Below are 23,830 nucleotides of genomic sequence, written 5' to 3' on the forward strand. Positions count from 1 at the left end.
ATAGACAAGCTAAGCCAGTGTGCTGCTGTTTGCCAGTGAAAATACAGCGGAGTGGCAACTCTTCGCTTTGTTACACAATCTATGTCAGTGCGCTGCTGTAGACTGGAAAGGTTCTCTGCCTTTTGTTCTCGTACGGTGCCGATGCGGTTGTTGTAATTTTTTTCTTGGTGGTAACGAGCCTGCCCGCCCTGCACCAAAAAGAGAGAGAGAGGGAGAGAGAAGTAACGAGCCTGTTTTGACAATGTAAGGAGTAAAAAGTACAGATATTTGTGTTCAAATGTAGGGAGTAAAAGTAAAAAGTCGGCAGAAAATTAAATACTCAAGTAAAGTACAGATACCTGAAAAATCTACTTAAGTACGGTAACGAAGTATTTATACTTCGTTACTTCCCACCTCTGACTGCAGGTGACTGTAGTGCTATATTCAGCACTACAGAGAGCTGGATAGCACATCTATAAAACATAAAAATATTCAAACCCTTTGTTTCCCTTTGAGTCTGCCAACTTTAAGTGCAGGTTAAATAGGTGATCATTATAGTTTAACTTCCTTTAATTCAAAATTGAATTGCAATTCTGTTTTCTGTTTATTGCGTCAATTTCAGTTCAATTTGCACTCAGGAACTGAATTTAGATTCATGAAATATTCATTGGCTCTACAGAAACTAGCTTAGCCTAACAAATAGTTTTTTTTTGTTTGTTTTTTCAACAGTTACCACCTCACTCTTGTATGCCTCTGCCAAAGAGTCAAGTTGCAGTTTAGGTCCATGCCTGTCCAAACTCCTAATGTTTGTAGTGAAGACTTTGAGGGAATTGAATAAAAAATGAATTAAGTATTTAGTATTAAGTGTATATTATTGCTGGCACATCACTACTGTGAACAGTAGTGATGTGTCTGTCTCACATCACTACAAATTGGTACCGTTCAGTGCTGTTGCTGTGTAGGTGTCTTTACAGATTATGATTGGACAGTATGTACTGCTAGGGAAAATAATCATTACATTGATGGCAATAAAGTGTCTTTTATTTTAATATAAATGAACATTATTATTCAAGCTTTATTAGAATATGTTATGGCTGAAATAGCTTTTGTTTTAGAGACTATGATGGTAGACGGTAGCTCAATCCTTAATCAATTAAAGAGATGTGCCAGGGCCCCAGCTCCCTCCTCCCTCCCCCTCTCTGGCCAAGTAGCCTTCTCTATTACTCTAGATGACCTCATTAGATGGCCATCATTAGTCACTGAATTTGCATTGCTTTTTGCATTTGTCCCAAATCCTCTAAAAGTAAGTTTTGGGTACTGTGCAAATTTCTAAGATATATACCTCAGGCAGCGAGGAATGATGTTTTGCAGCAGTGGAGACAAAGCAGTCATGATGAATTGTTGTGCTCTGTCTCTTCTCCTGGGTGAATGAATTCATGTTTCATATAGCTGCTGATGTGAGAACCTCAAAAATTATGGAGTGCTCAAGAGTTATTGCTAAACCTTGTGGAATTTACTGAAAATCCTGTGGTTAATTTTAAAGTTTCTTAAGTCATTAACTTGAACAGCAGTATGATGTTCCTTAATTCGTTTGTGATCAAAATAACATGATATGTCACTATAAAATCTATTCAGTATTATCAGAGGCTTAGCATTATCTTTGATAAATCAGACTACAGTATTTGGAGTGCACAGCATGACTGGTACTTTGAGATACCACGAAAATTAGTTATTGTTCTGGTATTGGGCATGGTCATACAAATTTCTTACATGACTTCATTTCAATAATTTAATAATTAAGTGTATTTTCTCAATGTGTTTTTTGTTTGTTTGTTTGGGGCGGGGTTAGATGTATTTTTTGTGGTCATTTGTTGTCATGTAAGATGTAAGCTTTTTGAAACAATACTGACAACATCTTCACTCTCTGTAAGTCTCCATTATTACATTATTACTTTCTCAGGTTTACTCTACATCCCTTCTGGTTGTGATTTTCCTCCAGGTATGGATGATGTCCTCTAGCAGACAAAACAAAAAGTTCCTAACAACAGGTGAAATGACAGTCGTTGCTGTTCATCATTATTTACATCATTTTCTTTATTATATGCAGGTTCTTGTGATGGGCACATCAACTTGACTGACTCATTGTGGAACTGAGCCTTTATGTCTATGTCCTACCCTGGCTACCCCAAAAATGATGCAAATCTGCCTAAAACTTGGTGGCGCTTCACAGGAATTGATGGTGACAGAGCTGTTTGGAACTGTATGGGAACATATCACGGTGGTACTAATTACACTGTTCAAGTTCCATTTTTATATCCAACTACTGAGTCTGTGAAGCCAAAAACAGGGTTTCATACTTAAGTACTGGAGTCTGTTATGAACAGTGGCTTACAATCAGAGTGGTCCTCTGTCCTGGAGGATTCTGTCATCCATATACTCAAATGGGTTATGTGATCTGTGAGTAATAATTAATTAATAAGTATTTTTTTGTCCTCCCTATTTATATGCATGCGGGGGACAGAATATTAGAAACACCTCTCAATAAAATGCTGTCCCGCTCAACAGCATCAGTAACTATGAGCTAAATGCCAAACATAGAACTGAATAAATACCTCTATCACTGTGACAAAAAGAAAACCTGAGCATTATTGGCAGCATAAAAGTAAACTTTATGGCTGAGCAGTTGTATTGTATTGGATTAGATTGTGCAGATGTATAATGTGATCACTGAGTTTATTTCCTTGTTCCATGTCAATCTCAATTCATTTTTTGTTCATATGTTCCTAACTGCTAGTTGCCAACATTACCGAGTTGCTTCTTTCTGTTATTACAAGTCCACAAGTCCATAATGTGCATCTGAGCTGTGGGAGCTGCTTCAGCCCAAAATGCACGGTGCTTCCTGTAGTTGGCTCGAATCTTGGTGGGTTCACATTCACACCAAAAATTAAACGTTCCAAAGTTGGTTTGTTGGTTCGAGACCATGTCCTCAACAGGGTCTCAGTCCGCATCAGTGATAGATCACAAACAAGTTCTCTTTTTGAATGATTCTTTCATGTGAACAAGGTGATTCAGTTCACTTCATGCACTGATTCATTAATTACATAAGATGACAGAAAATAGACAATTGAACTGCTATGTAGGTTTTGTTTTCATTTATGGGATTGAAGTCATGTTGTTAACATGAAAAACCCTAGTCTCTAGTCTAAATAGGACATGCAGTACAGTATTTGTCAAATAAACATTGTTTTAGGAGGTCAGAAAGGTCAGCTTGTGTTTACCTCTGTGTATAAATTGCACTGGGCAGCTTCATCATCTTGAAGCTTTCTTGTTCTTGTTGGTAGTGGATGATGACCTAACAGATTCCAACTACATGATAATGTTCAATCAATGAAAAAGTGAAGATCTGATTCCACAGAATCCTCAGGCTCTCATTTTTGTTTGTTTGTTTGTTTATTTATTTATTTATTTGACTGAATGATAGATTGAGAAGTTTGTTGTCCTTTATGGTAATTCATTGTGTGCCATACAGAAGAAATCAGATAAATAACAAGCATTGCAAAACAACACCACCAAACACAACAATACCATATCAGTGAGATCCCAATCTACATCACCAGACAACAACTTATCAATAGGTTCCCAATACACAACACAGTGCAACGTCCATCAAGTGCAATATGCAGTGCAACATCCACACAGGACAACAGCAGCAGCAACATATCACCAACTTCACACCACAATTTGTTTGCGGATCCAGTGCTGGTAGGCAGAAATGATCTGTGAACATTGTTAGTTCAAAGAGGCAGCACCCTATACCGCCGGCCAGATGGCAGCAGCACAAACTGTGTAAATAAAGGATGTAATATATCATTAATAACAGCCTGCCCTTCCCTCACGACAGAGACTCCCAAATCATTGTCATGCAGTTTTGTGGTTGCAATTTGTTTTTTATTACTCACTGACAATGAAGAGTACCAGGCAATGAAACAGAAAATTAAAATGTTCTCTACACAGGAGTGATAGAAAAGGACCATTACTTCTCTCAGTACCTCTTTCCACTCTGAATTGTCTTAATTTATGCATGAAATATAACTTCTGTAACCCTTTCTTATAAATGTCATCTGTATTTGTTTCCCATGACAGTTGAGCATCTATTAATTTCTTGAGTATTTGTATTAATCTACAATTTCAATCCCCTCGCCCTTAATAGTTATTTGGTGGTGGATGTGTTTGGTGGTTCTGATATCATAGATAATTTCCTTAGTTTCTTCCTTAGTTTCAACCAACACGACTCACTGGTATCTTGTTTCATTCTCTTGGACCAAACTAGTGATTGCTGTATCATCTGTAAATTTAATAGTGAAATGATCAGAGTTGCTTCTGCATTCATTTGTATGTTATGGTTGCCCTGAGAGCGCAACACACTGCAATTTAAGAGGACACATGAAAATAAACAAAACATGAGCAAAGTAAGAGAACATCTTCACCAATTTGACAACATGTTTGATGTAGCATGTTTCATGTAGCCTATCCTTTTCCCTCCAAGATTGGAGGGAAAAGGATAGGCCGAAACAACACAACAAGGACAGGCAACACAAGGGCAGGACTGATGAGACAATGCAGGGTAGGTGTGGAGATGAATAAGGTGACTGTTACAACCTTGGCTCATGGGCCGCAACATGAAGTGGAGACAGACATGAGATCAGACATAATTTTACTTCAATTAATGAATAACTTATGTTAAAATCTAAGGGAGGAGTACAAAAAGCAAAGCACTAAAGAGAGCATGGTGAAAATGCAGCTAGCCTTCAGGAGACAGACTCTGCCTCTTATCCACTTCTTCTCTGCTGTGGATATTTAAGCCAGTTTAGCCCATGCACCATCCAAAGACTCTTGCACTGCCACTGCAGGGCTAGCATGGCTGCAGAGTGGTGTAACAGTGACAAGACTACAGGAGAACCATAAGATACTCCTTCACTGAACAAGGCAGAGTCTGGCAGATGGCCAGAGAGCTGGAGGAGCTGGCAGAAGTCTGGTGGGCGACTGGAATTCTGAACGAGGTGGTCTGGCCAAGATGTCAGATGCACAGGCCCTGGGGGTAGGGACTAGGGCTGCTACATGGGCTCTAGGAACTGGGACTGGGGCACCCACATGAGCGCTGGGAACTGGTGCAGCCACTCGGGTTCTCAGGACAGCTCCAGGAAACTGCTGCTCGGGGAACAGGGACTGGATCCATAACACAGGCTTGGGGAACAGGGACCAGAGCAGCTACTTAGGCTCTGGGAACTGGGACTGCAGCTTGGCCAGGAACTGGGACCGGAGCCATAACATGGGCTGAGGGAACAGGGACAGAAGCTGCTGTTGGGGGAACTGGAACAGGGACTGGAACTTGGGCTCTAGGAACTGGCACTGTGGCCAGAGCTGAAACATAGGCTTAGGGAGATGTGGGTGGAGCAGCAGCACGGGCTTTAGAAACTGGGTCTAGGACTAGCTGCCGCTTAGGAGACAGGGACTACTGCTGCTCAAGAGACTGAGGCTTGCTGTTAGCATATTTGTGGCTGGCACACTGCTCTGTGCACTGGGGAAACATACAGCTCTCCTATGGCCCGCCTCTAAACCAGCCAATATGGTGGAAAATCTCAAATGAAGGAGGTGACAGACTTGCTCAACTGAAGTACTATTTCCTGCCAGAAAAAAATGCTCCACTGGGTCTATTAATGATCTAATCATTCTTTCATGTGTGGAGAAGCAGGAGGTCCTAAACACAGGAGACTCAGGCAGGATGGCTTGAAATGAAGACATTATAATTACATTATATTATATAATCATATTTTAATAACTGAAGTCAGGAACTCAAGAGATAAGCAACAGGACAGCACATAATGATCAGACAAAGACTGAACTGGAATACAAACTGAATTAATTGGCAACTACACACACAGTTACTATTATCATAATTAATATATTTAAATATAATTAAATATCTAAGCATAACTAATATATTGAGATGTCAGACTGGATACAATACACAGAGAAGCTTCATAAGTTTGACAGCATGATAATGTGTAATTGGAAAAACAGTAAAACAATGGTATTCTAATAGTTAAAGTATGAAACAAATCATTGATTCGGTGTTTCAGTTAATTTCTCAGTGATGTATTTGGGTCATTTGCAATATCTGCTTATTCTCAGTGTTGTTGTTCTTTAAGAATAATTGGATCCTGTTCTGTGCTACTTTATGAGTCTGAGACCGACCTTGGCCAGCACGAAGAGTGATCTCTCTCAGTCAAAAGACAAAAGGTGTGTGTGTGTGTGTGTGTGTGTGTGTGTGTGTGTGTGTGTGTGTATGTGAACATAGAAATGTAAATATATATAGTAATAGATTGGATTGATTGCTTACCTAAAGACAATTTAGATGATACTGTCCAGTGGAAGAACTAATTTGCATGAAATTGTTGGGAGAAATGGAAAGAGCATCAAAAACATCCATATGAAGTTAAAGTGCTGTTACTTTTCTTGTTTTTTTTCCTGAATTTTTTTAAACTCCAAGGAGTAAAATTCCCAGTTTAAAACTCTACTTATGTAAAAAGTGACTAATCACTTACAAACAGTGCCGGCTCTACCTATGTTGGCGCTCTAGGCAAAATGACTCCCTTGCGCTCTTAAATGCTCTGGTAAACAACTGCTGCCGGTGCCCCTCTGGCCGCTAGTGGCACCCCTCCAGCAGATGGCGCCCTAGGCAACTGCATATACCGCCTATGCCAAAAGCTGGCCCTGCTTACAGAAGACAACAAATTTACATGATCTTTCCCATGCAGCGCAAACAAGAGGACTCTTAGACTACCAGTAAGAACTACTACAACTACTACTACTGCGACTACTACTACTACTATTGGATTACTACCACTACTACTTTATGACTGGTCCATGTTTACATTAAATTTATCAGAATATATAAGATATATGTCTTTATTTACAGACTAATTGTATTCAAGATCTTGGTCCAATTTGTGACCAGTTTGTGCACACATTTTATATGTTACTTGTATCATGTTAACTCAATACATGAATTTATACTTTTAAGAGTGACAACTTCTTATGGATAGCCTACAGAGGTGTTGCTGTTCACAGAGTCATTGTATTCGAGATCCTGAAAATTTGACTCAAAATTTCCCCAGGTCAGTGGCAAACAAATCAAGTCTCAGTAGGCTATTCAAGTGCCATACTTATTTAATGAAAATCTTAGATGTCTCACTGATAATGCATAATCTTTTACCACAAAGGTATGATTGTGATTATACACTGACATGTGTTTTTCAGTCCTGCTTTAGTCAGTTGAGAAGCATTTCTAAACCATTCATCATTTGGTAGATCCAACAATTTTCACAGGAGTGAAAATTTACTACAAGCAAATTTTTACTTGTTCACTAAAATTAGCTTGTTCCATTGGCAAAATTTGTTTCTTGTTTCAAGCTAATTTTCACTTGTTTCAAGTAGATTTTCACTTGAAACAAGTGAAAATTGTCTAAAGACAAGTTATTTCTGAGCTGATCATGTCTTATTTTAAGTGTAATGAGATATTTTGACTAGAAATAAGACATTTTTACTTGAAATAAGACAATTAATCTTGGTAAGATTTTGACTTTTTGCAGTGTAGTGCTAGATGCGTGTTGCTCAATGTATCTCAGACACGCTTCTGCCTTGAAGACTATGTGTGTTTTTACAAAATGAAGGAAGAAACCAAAAGAAGAAACAAGACTTCAGTAAAAGACCAGAGAAGTCAAGCTTTGTGTGTTTTCTTTGGACTTCTGAATGTTCACTGGCTGTCTAACTTTGCACCTGAGCACGCGCTGGTAGTATACTCATGCTGTACTTGCACTTCACTGACATCTAGTGGCAAAAATATGTAAATGCACTCTTACAGTGTGTCTGTTGACTATGAACACTACATTCAGATTTTGAGAATGTTCACAAATAGAAAAAAAAAAAATCATTTACACTACATGGCCGCCATCACATAAATTGCAGTTGTCGGGAGGCCTATATAAGTATTAAATATTTCTTACTTACATTCAAGTGGACATTAACCTACTTCTTATTTTATAATAAATTTAACCAAAGGAAAACACACCAAATGGCTTGTCAATGCCATTATTAATAGCAATATTCTTTTTTTTTTCTTAATTTCATATTTCCTAAGATGTATTCCTTTTTGATACTGTAGAGGGTTACATTTGTATCCATGCATAGATGGCTCATGATCCCAGAATAAAAACATTGGCCTAGCCGTTCCAATTCACTGTGGCTATGTTTTGAGTTATTAAATTACAATAACATCGAGCATCTTCATACAAATTCTTTGGATGAGTGAGAGAAACTTGTAAAGCTCTGAAGATTCCAACTATAATCCATCTTGGTCACTTCGCACACACACCAGCTGGAGGAATACACTCAGTTGTTCCTTTTTTTCTATTTGTATTGTATTTACATGGAGCCATAATGCACCAGGGTGTGTCTGGCTTTACAACACAAACTAAAACAATGGGCAAAGAGACGCCCCTCTGATTTGCATATTTATTTTGCATTTAGCCGATGCTCTACTTTAGAACCACATGCACTGTGTGAAAGCCAGTAAAGTTCAATCATCTTACAACTAATACATTTTGGATCATCCTGTCAATCTGACATGACCTTTTGTTTAAGTGCCTGTCTTAACCGTGAAGAGGCATCTGGGCTTAAACATGATGAGACATGACGGACACTGTAACATAGCTATGCAAGTAGATGAACCCTATGTATTGGAAAAGTGACAAGCACATCATTATTTAATATTAACACTTAAAAAAATATTAGTAAACACACCAACCTACTTCATTTTGGTAGCCTTTTATATAATAACCATCCTTAATATGGTTAATTTATCTTTCTTTAACTATTATTTAATTGTTTACTAGGGATTTGTGAATAGAATAATATTGCAAATAATGTAATTTGAACATTAATTAATGCAATAGAATCAAAATTTTATCATTTACATATTGTGCAAATAATTGAGAAGAGAGTTCAGGAATTTGTCATCTTGTTTTAAAAAGTTACTCATTAGGTAATGGTTAATGATCAACTTTTTTTTCTTTCTCTCTCTCTATTTTTAAGTTGACTAGTTAGTAAAGTGCTGCTATTTTTTATATAACAGCAAATGATTAATGGGTGACTCTTCAATCATCAGTACACTATATGACCCTAATTAAGCGGTTTTCAAGATGTGTGATAATGCATGATGTACAGTGTGTTTGTGTGTGTGTGTGTGTGTGTGTGTGTAAACAAATTTTCACACATCTCATCAATGCCTTGTCAGATGTTTTCATATGTGCTGTTTCATGCCTTCCCATCCTGACTTGGTGAATTTGCATTGATTTTTGCATTTGTACCAAACACTATAAAAACAATTTTTGGCTGCTGTGCAAATTTCCAAGATGTATACTTTAGACAGTGAAGAATGATGTTTTGCAGCAGTGGAGACAAAGCTGTCATGATGAATTGCTGTGCCCTGTCTCTTCTCCTGGGTGAGTGAACTCATGTTTCGTGTAGCTGCTGATGTGAGAACCTCAAAACTTGTGCAGTGCTCAAGTTGTAACATTGCAGTCAGCATTTAAATGAATTCAAACAGAATTTCAAAATGTACTGTTATTTTTTATTATAATTATTTTTGTTTTTTTTTTTTGTTTTTTTTTACTTTGTGTGTCATGCGTTCAGCTGAGCGTTTTGTTTAATCTCCAAAGAGACTCAACACAAAAGCAAATCAAAATATTATTCGATTCTGATTCATGCTTTGACATAAATAACAGAGGCGGCACTCATGACTAAAGCAAAATTTGGACTATTTCCAAATGGTTCCAGTTACTCTCCTCAAATGCATGTTGTGTTATTTTGAAAGGGTTACAAATCTGACAAATCGATGCTGTCATGAAAAGAATGAGGAAAAAGTGCAGATGCAATTTTGTTTACTTACACTGACAGTTTGTAAGTTATATTTACTCTCCATGAATCTGTTCTCAGGTTTACTCTTCACCCCTTCCAAATGTGATTTTCCAAAAGGTATGGATGATATTCACTTGCAGACACTGCAAACAGCTTCGAACTTTTTCCCAGGCAAAATGGCCACTATCTTTGTTCACAATCACTGACATTATTTTCCTTGTTCCATGCAGGTTCTTGTGATGGGTACACTAATTTAACAGACTCTTGGCGGAACCGAGGCTTTACGTCTACTTCTTTCCCTGGCTTCCCCAAAGATGATGCCCATCTTATTAACCAATGGTGGCGCTTCACAGGAATTGGTGGAGACATGATTATCACAGGCTGTAGTCATACTTACAACATTGGAGGCACCTCTTACGGCATTTATTTATCATTTTCGTATCCAATTGTTGAGTCTCCGACAGCATCAAGAGGGACTGCATATGTATATAATTCAGGGTGCAGTACTTACGGTATTTCAATCGATGTGGTCCTCTGTCCTGGAGGATTCTATGTGTACCAACCGTTAAATCACCCAATCAGCAGTATGGGTTATGTGATCTGTGAGTATCAGCTTATCATCATCATCATTGTAAATCCTCTGCTATATATTTCATTGTGAATGCGTACCGCTCCCATGAAATTTAGTTAAATATCTAGGCCAAATGATACAAATAAGCTACCCATCATCACAGGAGGAGGATTATGTGAATGTGAGTAAGTGTGTTGTGGTTGGGCTGGTGGATGGGCATGGATGCTTGCCTTCAGTTCAACAGAAAACAGACAATCCAGATTCAGTTCCCAACCCACAGCAAGGATTTTTTGTTTGTGTGTGTTTTTTATATTATTTTATTATTATTATTTTTTTTTTACAGTGTGAAGATTTGTTAGTGTCACTGTTTATTGTAACTTATTTATTGTCTTATTTTAACCTGTTTCAAGGTTTTTTCTGCTACCTGAGTGTGAACCCGTCATTAGCTAGAAAATTGCCATGTCCATTCTGTGTTGGTGTCACATTATGCTTTTCATCATTCATGCCATAACAAGTAATCTTTTATCTCACTTTATCTTCAGATCATACCGTGTGTGAACCAGACTCATGCGGACCGCTTGCTAAGTGTGACGGCAATGGAGCCTGTGTTTGTGTCTCTGGGTATGAAATACCCTCAACACACATACCCACACCAGAATCATATGGCTGCACTGGTGAGCACATATGTAATATCTGAACCATAGTGATTCACAATCTAAATTAGAGTCATTATGAAATGCATTTCAAGTAGTCATTTTAAATTTTGCCTGCGACATCTCTTGGCAGATATAAATGAGTGTGAGCAGACTGCAGATATCTGTGGTTCTCACTCTTCTTGCACCAACACAATTGGAGCATACAACTGCTCCTGTGTGGAGGGATTCATAGCAACAGACCCAGCATCACCACCTGGAGGGTCCAACCCATGCACAGGTAGCATTTAAACATCTCCTATCTGTGTTTGTGTTGGAAAATTCAAGTCTTTGTGATCATTTGTTTATTTTGAGCAAGAGCTTTGGGGTACCTTAGATAAAGGTATCAGTCCTCATAACTTCCGGCGAGAGTTGGAAGAGCCCTAGGTGCCATTGGAGACTCAGCCTGTGTACCAGGCCAATAGATGGCGCTCTGTAACTTCTTTTATGCAGAGAAGAATAAAAGACAGGAAGAGCTGCTGTGTGAAGAGTTGTAATGACGTTGTGACAGTGTCCTGTGTCCGGCACTTCTTCTCCAAATGCTTTAATACAAATACATAACATACTTTACTGATACTGATTGCGAAGTATAATTTGATGAGGTCATCAACCGCAGACATGATACACAGCAAGCGGCAGTGTCTGCAGTGTGTGGTTAATCCGGCCTTGCAAAGTGACGTCATGTGGTTCCCTGGCCAAAAAAACAATAAAAAATGTAAAAGAAATAGGAACTTTTTTTCTCGTAAATTTGTGACTTTACAATCTCAGAATTTTTTTTCCTCATAGTTTTTTTTTTCTCGTAAATTTCCAACTTTAATCTGAGAAATGCTGAGTTGTTTTTCTCAGAATATTAGCTCAGTTCTCCTGGCTCTGTAAATTTTGTCCCCCCTACAATGGCCCCAATACATCATCGTACCAGTCTGTGTTTTTCTTGGTCTCAAACGAATGTTTTTGTGCTAAGCTGCTGATTACTAGACTGATCCACATGTCAACTATTGTGTCTTGCTGCTTAAAGATATTGATGAGTGTCTCGACAACATCTGTGGTGATGATGGGTCGTGTGCGAACAACCCGGGAAGTTTCGCCTGCACATGCAATCAAGGCTACCACCTTGATCCAGATGCATCTCCTCTTTGCCAGGGTCTGTCAACATCATTAATGTAACACAGTACAGTAAAAGCCTGCTACAGACTAGCTAGTCAAACATAGGCTCATCCAGAAATTCCAGATGTAATATTTTGAGCTTGTGGCTGCTTTACTTAAAATATAAGTGAATTATACTATTATACTGCATTACACTACAATAAAATTATACTGGGAAATCTTAATGAGATGCCCAAACTAACACTGATGATCAAGTTTTTGATATGTACTGTATAAGGGATTGCTTATTATATAGCAAAATATTTTTTCTTTGTTTGTTTTGCTCCAATCATACTTTACAAAATTTTAATGCAGTAAAATGTCTTCAGTTATAGCGAAATATCCCAAATTTTATTGTCGTTGTATGTTTTAATAATTTCATGAGAACACCTAACTCTTCCTTTCTCAGATATCGACGAGTGTTTCAACTCCACCGTCTGTGGTCCTGAGTCTGTGTGCACCAATGAACCTGGAACTCATAGCTGTGCATGTCAAGACGGGTACAAACCAACTGCACCAGACACAGAACCCAGTGAGGACAACGTCTGCCAAGGTATTTGCAGAAAAGAAGAGCCTGATAACTTGAGAAGCGAAACTTTTCTACATATGTATTACCTGTAGAATTTTACAAAGAAAAAAAACAAGATGATTAGTATCGAGATTAGTATCCCTATTAGACTTAGGTCTAGCAGAGATGCTGAGCAGACATTTTTTCCAGCATCAAATGGCAGAGGAGAAGAGAGGCTCATACAAAATATTGACTGAGCTTTGATTTATTTCACCCTGCTTACTTCATTTGAGGAATATATGGTTGTATATTAAATATTATATAGTAATTGGTGAATAGAAAAATTTATTGAGTCTCCCACAGCATGATTATGTATTTAAACAGATATTGATGAGTGTGTTGAAGATGTTACCATCTGCGGTCCTGATGCCAACTGTACCAATGCAATTGGGGCTCACATCTGTACCTGTAATGCTGGCTACCGACTGAACAACCCAGATGTAATAGCCAGCTACAAAAACCCATGCAAAGGTGTGTGAATATGTTTAGTAATTGTGCAAGCTACAATTTTGTGATGTCTAAATGTTCTACACTGTCAAAACAGAAAGCCCAGAGAAGAGAACACCTCTGTGCCATGCAGCTGTCCTGAAGGTGTGTTTTCTCCTTTACAGATATAGATGAGTGCAGTGAGACACCAGGTCTGTGTGGTCGAAAAACAGTGTGTACGAATGCACCAGGGACTTTCCACTGTTCCTGTCCCGATAGCTTCTTCCCCTCAACTGGAATCTTGTGGGAGATAGGGGTTTCATATTGCAAAAGTGAGCAAAGTTAAAAGATAATACATTTAGGATGTAAAATCCTTTTCTGATATGTTTTACAATTAATAGATGGTTATTTATCTTTTCTCATTTTGATCTTTCTTCTGCACTCTTCCAACAGGTCTTCAGGACATTTTAGATGAGATAAAACCTCCAGAGGTGAGTGCTGGTGGACTGTTTACTTACCATGTTACTCTATCTCTAATAATTGATGTCACTATTGTGAAATTACACACTGGCAGAAGTATCACCTCTTTGTGTCCTACCTGTAGTATACAACAGTGATTTTTAGATGACACAAGGCTAGAGTATGCCATCCACCTAATGCATATGTATCATAATACTTTATATGCAGAGGTGAAAATGTTATCACTCCACTTGTTGCACAATGTCAATACACTGTGACAAATATGTTGTTTGCTAAATATGTATATGTTTTGAATATTGTATTCTGCGAGCTACAATCCAGAGTTATATTCAAGATGGGTTTGTGTAACTGTTGCAGGGCCAGACAAAAGAGAGAGCGTTCCTTGGCAATATGGACCAGCAACTGAAAGACAATGCAGGAATCATCTTACCAGAAGCGGTCAGATTTAAATGAAGTCCTATTTAGCATACAGGCTGTGGACTGATGACTTTTTTTTTTTTTTTTAGAGGTAGACCAGTTGTGACAAACTATTTATGAATCACATTGTAACAAGTCAGTGTGTGATCCTGCTGCGGGTAATAAACAGGATCCAACATAGTTTACTCATTGCTTTTCATTTTTTATTTAGTTTTAGTTTTAATTTAATTTTAGACTTATTTAGATGAATTTTAGTGTACACATGTGATGTAATATACTGCGGACACTGCAAGCACATTTCACCTAATTCCTTTTGTACTTTCTTTGCAGACAGTGGCAAACAGCTTCGCAGCATCTATGGTACTCAGCCTTTGACATAAGAGTTCATTCAACAACTTAAATGTGTAGCCTTTTAGTCCAGTCATTTTATGAAAAAACCTAGGACAAATTGCAAGAGAAGCAAACTCAACTGATTTTGTATCCTCAGTTTGTCCTGAGTGAGGGAAAAAAAGTCCCAAGAAATCCCATTGGTGGAAAGTTTTGAAAATCACCTATATATGACCATATAATACCAAAAAACACTGTTTTTAACACACAGGGGAAAGGGGTTCAAAATTTTACTTTCAGATATCACTATAAAAATTCACAAGTTGATTATACACACAAAGACAAGAAAAAATTAAATTAAAAGGTTACTATATATATATAGTAACCTTTTAATTCAAGGATACTATATATATAATAACCTTTTCATTCACTGTTTAAATATCTGTTCTGGCATTTATTCCTTATATTCCTTATTAGCGCATATCAAATCAGATAATGTGTGATATGCATGTGTAAACAGAATAATTCAAAGAACTTGTAATTGACTTTTTTTCTTGTCTTTGTGCGTGTCATCAACCTGTGAATTTTTATAGTGATACCTCAAAGTAAAATTTTGAACCCCTTTCCCCTGTGTGTTAAAAACAGTGTTTTTTGGTATTATATGGTCATATATAGGTGATTTTCAAAACTTTCCACCAATGGGATTTCTTGGGACTTTTTTTCCCCTCACTCAGGACAAGCTGAGGATACAAAATCAGTGGAGTTTGATTCTCTTGCAATTTGTCCTAGGTTGACCCCAATTTTGGCCTAAAATTACTGGACTATTTTGAACGTTTTTTTTTTTTTTTTTTTTTTTTTTTTTTTTTTTCATTTTTCTCAGCTAATTTAGTTATTCTTTGCATTGACTCCTTCTTGAAGGAAGTGTCAGGTGCTGGACCGCAGGCCAGGTCAGCCAAGGTGGTGAGTAGTGAAGGAGATGGGGAGACTGGCACTATAATCCTGGATATCTCAGAGCGTCTGATTTCTGCCCTGGTAGAGCCAACACAGAATCAGACCAACAAAACCATTCAGACTGCAACTGTCGGTAAGACATGCTCCTCACAGTTTAGATTTATTTTTCCTCTGGGTGGTTATCAAGACAGTCTGTTGTAACTCCTATCTGTGCTCCAGATTTGAGTATACAAGCTATTGGTCCAGGGAGCAACAATGGGAAGAACCCTCCCCTTTCAGCCAAAGGAAACACCATGGAAATCAACCTGCAAGCTCTGGCCATGAACAACAATGGTAAGATGGAGAAAGTTATAGATTAACGGGGTAAACATATTCAATAGCTTGTTGATCTCATGTAGACATTCTTAGGTTCTGCAGCGGCTGCCTTCATGACACTTAATGGGATGGAGAATCTTCTTAGTCATCGGTACTTTCAAACAAAGAACAGGACAGAGATGTACTCTGATGTGATCACTGCCACCTTGCCTGCAACAAACCATACCAACCTCTCTGAGCCTGTCAACTTCACCATCCAACACAAGAAGGTACATAAGAACCAGCCATTCACTGATCTAACATCATGATGCTCTTTTAAGTTATCTAATCTTTGTTTCTCTTGGATTCTCAGAGAGTAACTGAATCAGGCTTCATGACGTGTGTGTACTGGGACGACAAAGGAGAGAAGACAGAAATGGAACCAGGGGATGAAAGAAAGGAGAAAGAGGAAGAGACCAGGCGCTGGTCAGTAGAGGGCTGTTGGGTTGCATACTCAGATGAAAATTACACAGTATGCAGCTGCTCTCACCTTTCCACCTTTGCTGTCATCATGCAGATTGGCGAGGTACACCAGATTTGTTTGTACATGGGAAACGTGTATTGCTAAGGCTGGGGACACACTGAAGGACTCATGCTTGTCTGGCAAGCATAAATATGTATACTTACACAAGATTATTCAGCAAGAATCAGGGACCAAACGTCCATATACATTGGGGGGGACAAGTCCCCCCCAATGTTCAGGCACTCCAAAAATGTCCCCCCCAATATTGCTGGAATATATTAGCAATTCAATAGCAATATCTGTCCCCCCCAATATTGAAATGGTGGTTTTGGCCCTGGTAAGAATTATACGATATGATTAGAATTTAGATTATCCTTCTGATTTCTGCAATGTTACTGATGTCAGACTCCCTAATCTTTAATTAATCAATACGAAACACAACAACAGTTGGGGTGGACAGACTCAGCTTTCTTGCCGAGTCTACCTCACCTCTGCCAATAGCCAACTCTGGTTGGCTGCTGGTAGTCTCCCTTCTTGGAATAAATCTCATATTTCCCCATATAACATGCAAGACATTTTATGAGATGTTAGATGTTCTAATTACTAATCATATTTGATACTACTTCAGTGTATTTGTGTAGTCTGACTTGGGTAGTTGAATCTTTAAACCCTTCACACTGTCAGATAATCACAACTAAGATAAAGTCAAGTCAAGAGTAAGTTTCCATTTGGGATCCCCCCTCTGATTGTTGGGGTTGACAAATCTGCTGCAAATTGGCACAATAATCCAGTGTGTCCCCAGCTGAAGACAAGGTCCCAGACCCAAAATCAGGCTAATCACACTGTATGTTTGCATTCTTTTGTCTTCTCAGCCACCACCGGAGGATCCTTTCTTAGAATGGCTCAACAGAGTGTGTGTAATTGTTGGGCTATTCTTCTTTGCCTTGGCCATCCTCACCTTCCTCCTGTGTAGCTGGAACCCCAAGATCAACAACACAGCCCGTCTTCATCTTTGTATCAGCCTCGCCCTATCCCATCTTCTGCTGCTGTGGAATGACAAATATGTTCAATATGAGGTATAATAAGATGTATTTAAGACTAATTTACAGATAGTGGTTGGCTGTCCTTCCTTTTCAAAATTTAAAATCAAATCAAATAAATAAAATAAAATAAATACAGTGCATACAGTACAACAATAGCACATACATATTCTATAGCTCCTGGTGGCTCCATTGAAGCTACAGTACATCACATTTATACTGGGTAAAATATTCAGACGAAGATGCAGTTGTTTTATGGCTACACAATTACATCAAATGGGAAATGTCTTGTACATCATTTTATTCACATTTCCATGTAATTCAGCAGAACATATCTGGTATATTTGAAAACCTTGAAATCTCCTCAGGAATACATTTTTTAAAAAATGGTAGAGTTAAAGTGTTTAATCCCAACAGAAAAAGTGGGTAGAGGGACATCTCTGCCGCTGCTTTCATGACAATGGGGAAATCCTGTCTCACCAACAGAGTATCAGGAATATCAGCTTATCTTCTTCAGGGCCAGTAACAGGAGATTTCTTTATGACATCTGACGCCTGGTTTATTCTGGGTAAAATATATTTCACTGTCACTAAAGACTGTGAAACATTTGACACCACTCTCATGTGGACTTTTCAGGGCAGACACCTAAATACTAAATTGAGCAAATAATGGAAATCTAAAGGGACAGAGGCTGCCGTGTATTTATCAGACTTTTATTAACCCCTGATTAAATTCCTCATTATTTCAAAAAATTTTTAAATAAAAAAATATACTCAGTCTACAAGATAAATATGGTGGCAGTGCGGAGTCATAAGTTAAAAAAATACAGAAGATTGTAAAATGTTAATTGAATTTTAAAAGAAGAGAAAGGGAAATGGGAGGCCATTTTCCAAGAGAGTGGGCAGCAGGTGGGGCTTTTCGCGCTGAGTCTTATCCTGAACTTAGCTGTGAGCAGGTAGGTGTTCAGCAACGTTACACGGAACGTAGCCGAAAAAATAAGCCCCTTATGGTACAGAAAGCAGGGTAGCTGAAGTTAGTCACTAGCGAGATCCACTTATTGGTACAGGCCTCAGGTGATTTCACTGATACTTCCTTTCTGATAAAGTGAGGTGATCGTGAAGTCACGCTCAGTCACCTAGCTAGTTCGAAAAATGGCGAATGGCGAATCAACTAAACATATTCAATACTCCCAGGAGAACACACACTATGACTATTGCTGTAACTTAAACTTTAGATGAACATACAATTAAAATCACCTCGGGAAAACACCACCTTCAGCAAGGACGTAACAGTTGCGTTCGTTCGGTGAGGCATTTGTGAGAGGCCAGTGCTAGTGATATATGGCACTCTTCAGCAAAAAATAGTTCAAGCTGTCGCTCTGTGCAGTCATGAACTTTACATTGTAGCGTAAATAATAAATAAATAATAAAAAAATAATAAAATAAAACCTTAATTTGTCCTAATATGCAGGGTCATATATTCTTTTAAGCTTTGGTCTTTTGATTTATTCGTTTTTATTATTTTTCTTTTTCTTCTTATGACTATGAGCCATGGTTGGAAGCCAGACAATTTTACCAGCAACTGTAAAATGGTAAACTGTTAATTTGACCCTGCTAAATTTAAACTCAATTATCTATTAAATTATAGGGTTTGTTAAAAAAAGAGTATATTGTTCATGAGTTTTAATGATCATGTGGACCATCCAATTAAAAATGGATTTTTATGCTTTTGTGCAGAGGCTATAAATGCTGTGTCTTGAATTTCAAATACATAGAAAAAAAAAAAGCCGCAAACGTGGGAAATGACTTTGGGCGCCTGCACAAACCAGCATGGGCCAACGTACAAAATGCTCTGACCCAAGGCTGGCCCCACTGGCCAACATGGGCTTCTGTGGGCAATCCGTATTTGGGCTGCTTACGGAGAGCTGTGGTGAGCTCAGAGCTTGGGCCTTGCTGGCAAGCCAGCACTGGCGGTGTAGGTTGGTCTGGGTGGCCTAGCCCCAGTGCCCGAAAAGCCTGATGGGCCATCGGTACAAAAGTGCTCTGGACCAAATGGGCGGCCCACACTGGCCAACATGGGCTTTCTGTGGGCAATCGCTATTAGGCGCTTACGGGAGCCGTGGTGAGCTCAGAGCTTGGGCCTTGCTGGGCAAGCCAGCACTGGGCCGGTGTTGGTTTGGTCTGGGCTGGCCTAGCCCACAGGCCCGAAAAACTGCATGGCCCATCGGTACAAAAGTTCCTGGACCCAATGGGCTGGCCCACACTGGGCCACATGGGCTTCTGGGCAATCCATATTATGGGTGCTTCGGAGAGCCGTGGTGACTCAGGCTTTGGGCCTGCGGCAAGCAGCACTGGCCGGTGTAGGTTGTCTGGGTGGCCTAGCCACAGCGCAAAAGCCGCATGGGCCAACGTACAAAAGTGCTCTGGACCAAAGGGCTGGCCACATGGGCCACTGGGCTTCTGTGGGCAATCGCTATATGGTGCTTACGAGAGCCGTGGTGAGCTCAGAGCTTTGGGCCTTGCCTGGGCAAGCCAGCACTGGGCCGGTGTAGGTTTGGTCTGGCTGGCCCTAGCCCACAGTGCCCACAAAAAGCCTGCGTGGGCCCCACTGGGGCATGTTTGCAGGGTCTGCTCGTAGCAGCATGGATTCTGCTCAGCTGCTCTGACGCACTTCTGTCACTCTGGACTTCGAGTGGAATCGCATTTCAAAACATCTCCAAATGTGGTTTGGATCCAATTTGCAAAAAATCACATTACATGTTTTTTTTGCAATCCAGAATTTCTAAAATCAATCTAGCCTATGTGTCTCTGGATCTTAAAGGGATTATGGGATTGACAGCCAGTCAGCTACAGAGGCTACACCAATGCAGTCACGTGCAGAGAGCTGAATCAAAAAGCTCTTACTGGTAAATTTTGTTCCAACCCCACCCGCAGTTTGAAGCTTTAGGTAGTGACCAAAATAATGAGATCAAAGCTGAAATGAGGTTCCCCACCGGGTGGCTGGGTTAACTCTTTATGACATAGTGGAAAGCTCAGCAACTTAGGTGGACTTCAGAGTCAAACTTCTTCCACTTTGAGACGAGTCAGTTGAGGTGGTTCACAGATCTGGTAAGAACGTCCCTTGGGTGCCCTTTTGGGGGGATACAAGACATGATCAATGTTTTAGAGGATACCTAAAACAAGAGTCTTTCATTAACATATGCAAATGTTTATTAACAAAGCTTTTGCATCTAAATGTATTCTCTAACTATAGATAATGACTGGGTTTATATGTCTCCACAGCTGGCCTGCACTGTGATGGCTGGGCTTCTTCACTTCCTGATTGTGGCCAGTTTTGTATGGATGTTGCTTGAGGCTCTACAGCTCCATCTGCTGGTGCGGAGGCTCTCCAAGGTGCAGGTCATCCAGAGGGATGGCCTCCCCAAGCCATTTCTCTACCTGACTGGCTATGGTGTTCCGTTTGTGATTGTGGGTGTTTCTGCTCTAGTGTATTCTGATGGTTATGGTGCCACTGAGTCAGAGGTGTGAGTAGCACAAACAAGGCAATGCACTCGTTTATGTCATATCCTCCTGTATGATTATCATTCAAATAAGTTGAGCAAGACTGCATTTTGTTTGTGCTGCAGATGCTGGCTGTCACAAGATCGCAACTTCAAATGGGCTTTAACAGGGCCAGTGATTGCTATCCTTGCAGTGAGTTTATTATAAGCAAATGCATTCCATGTATAAATGAGTACCATTGGCAATTAAACCAGATTGCCATTTTTATGAAGCTTTATGTTTTTAGGTTGTCTGTCCGTACATATGTACATCCCATTCTTATGAACGCAATATCTAAGGAACGCCTTTAGACAATTTCTTCAAATTTGGCACAAATGTCCACTTGGACTCTTTTGAACATGAATTATGACAAAGTTTCACACTAATGTCAAATTGGATAAAGTTATGATATCATGACATTTTACATCCTAACGGTCAGCATTATAGCAAGTTAGGGTCAATATCTGCTAATTCTCAGCATTTTTCTTTTTTAAGCTTAACTGGATCTTGTTCTGTGCTACTTTATGGAGTCTGAAGCCTACCCTGGCGAATATGAAGAGTGATGTTTCTCAGTCCAAAGACACCAGGTATATGTTAAATGTTTTATTATTATTATTATTTGGATATTAATAAAAACAAAACAAACAAAAGAAAAAATGTTTTTGTATTATTATGTGCAAAATTATGGGTGTCATTTTATACAGGACCTATATATATATATATATATATATATATACATATATATATATATATATATATATATATATATATATATATATATATATATATATATATATATATATTTTTTTTTTTTTTTTTTTTTTTTTTACAACACATATCATATCATGTGAACACTTAATTCATAGTCATGCCTGTCATATGGGTCACACTTTATTTGGATTGTCCACTGCTGACATTGAACTTAATAAAGTCACTATAATATGTTGCTAAAATGTTGAATTCCAGAGGATACTCCCAATAGTGTCTTAAATAGTGTGGTTGACATTAAACTTGAAAGTTTAATGTCAACATGGGCAATTCAAGACTAGTGTTACCATGGTAGGTTACATAGCTGCCTCTTGATGGTAGATTGCATAATTTGCTCTGTCTACCACATTTGAAGTGTTATTTATATCTCTATTTAGTAGATAAATATATACTTTTAAGAGTGCCACTTTCTTGTGGATAGCCCACAGACATGTTTTTGTTTACAGACTGATTGTATTCAAGATCCTGGCCCAATTTGTGATACTGGGGTGTACCTGGATCCTAGGCCTGTACCAGACGAACCTCTTCTTTCAGTTCCTCTTTATCATTCTCAATTCACAACAGGGGACCTTCCTCTTCATCGTCCACTGTGTGTTCAACAAGGAGGTAGACTCTTCATCCAGTTCCTTCCCCTATCTTTATTCTGCTCCCTAACCATTTTTTTCCAGGTGTTTTTACTTATGCAACTATAACTTCTACTAATTACATACATAGTGTACATAGTGTGAAAAGGGAATGTCAAGTTGTATTTGTTTCAACACCTTTGCTAGCATTTTATCATATAGCTGAAATGTGTTCAGTGTCAAATAAATGATACATAATTGTTATGGGGTATTATGTAGATTCAGTGCCTGTATGGAAACGTTTTATTCTATATTCTAATAGTTTGTTTTGAGAATTTCTATAAGCTATAACACAGTTCTGAATTGAAATAATCCACTGTAATTGTTCAGGTGCGAGAGGAATACGTCAAATGGCTGACATGCTCTTTCAGAAAACGCAGCTCTCAAGGATCTGTGGTGAGTCCCAGTGGATACAATTCATTGCTGTGCACTCATATCGCACATCACATTCATCAGCCTTACACAGCAAAACCCAGCATTTGAAGGATTTGTGAGTGAGGTGAAGATTACATACAGAAAGCTAATTAGGGAGTTAAGGCTGATTCTTTCACCTTTAACAAGGTTGAAATTGTTATAGCTGAAAGGTTTCAGACAGACTAAGTGACACAATGTACCCCGTGCATCACTCAAATAAATCTATTTGGCTCAAAGGATAACACTCACTGATTAGGACATGCTGAGACTTATTTAGAAGGGAAAATGAGTAATCCTAGCAAACTACACACTGTATAGTCAGTGCAAGTTGTGAGCCATATCTGGGAAAAAAAAAAAAAATACAATCTAAAATGTGTTACAGCAAGTTGTAAGTTGACTCAACCATTATGTAGGTAATCAATGCCCCCTCCTTAATCATAACTATCTGAGTCTAAAGGTCCTTCACTGCTTTGTGCTGAGAATCAGCCTTCTTATGAAATTTAACTTGGGATGGTTTGATGAATTGTAATTCGTCCATGACACACCTTTGTATTAGATAAAAGGGTGGAGATTTGTGATTTTTTTAATGCAGCTGTAGTAAATCTGTCATCATATTAAAGTGTTACTTGACATTTTGTTTAGCCAGCAACCCTGATTTCATAGTCTGAATTACTGTTTACAAAACTCTGACTACGGCCATGCACCCCACTGCATCTGTAAAGGAGAAAGCCGTAATCGCTCTGGATAATTAACAACTACTTATAATTATGTATTTCAACAGAGAGATGTGCCATCAGTTTCTGAGGACTTGGACAAGACTGAAGAACAAACAGGTGGGGGTAGTAAGGAAGATGGCTAATGGTGATGAAACAAAAAGGGAGAAAGACAAAGCATCCAGAAATCTTCCATATCAAACCATTTCATATTTTTCTTTTTCCTCTTCAATCTGAGTAGAATCTGAAGTATTTTTGCATACTTTGTCACTTTTTTGTGTAGACTTAAGGCTTTCTTAGGATGTTATTTTTGTTTTAAGAATGCCTTGGCACTCCTTTTTCATTACCAAAAAATTCTGTTAACACTGATAATAAAATTAATAA

General features: G+C 38.7%; 1 protein-coding gene across 1 annotated transcript; it reads left to right on the forward strand.

The window, feature by feature from the left end:
- Positions 1-1,102: 1,102 nt before the first annotated feature.
- Positions 1,103-23,592, forward strand: LOC115363105 (adhesion G protein-coupled receptor E2-like). The gene is made up of 23 exons (XM_030057177.1): positions 1,103-1,112; positions 1,940-1,978; positions 10,188-10,559; positions 11,071-11,202; positions 11,315-11,461; positions 12,236-12,361; positions 12,773-12,916; positions 13,256-13,402; positions 13,543-13,689; positions 13,811-13,848; positions 14,195-14,275; positions 14,585-14,614; positions 15,500-15,665; positions 15,752-15,865; positions 15,941-16,116; positions 16,200-16,412; positions 17,222-17,425; positions 20,671-20,912; positions 21,015-21,081; positions 21,424-21,515; positions 22,143-22,302; positions 22,650-22,715; positions 23,515-23,592. Exons 1-23 carry the CDS (start codon positions 1,103-1,105, stop codon positions 23,590-23,592), a joined length of 2,991 nt encoding a protein of 996 aa, XP_029913037.1.
- The last annotated feature ends 238 nt before the right edge of the window (positions 23,593-23,830 follow it).

Source organism: Myripristis murdjan, chromosome 8, assembly GCF_902150065.1.
Source record: "Myripristis murdjan chromosome 8, fMyrMur1.1, whole genome shotgun sequence".
NCBI lineage: Eukaryota > Metazoa > Chordata > Actinopteri > Holocentriformes > Holocentridae > Myripristis > Myripristis murdjan.

Excerpts from the sequence above, each read along its gene's own strand:
- LOC115363105 (XM_030057177.1), top strand. Across the intron at positions 1,979-10,187 it reads TGGTTGTGATTTTCCTCCAG|GTTCTTGTGATGGGTACACT; the intron begins GTATGGATGATG and ends TGTTCCATGCAG. Across the intron at positions 13,690-13,810 it reads AGGGGTTTCATATTGCAAAA|GTCTTCAGGACATTTTAGAT; the intron begins GTGAGCAAAGTT and ends CTCTTCCAACAG.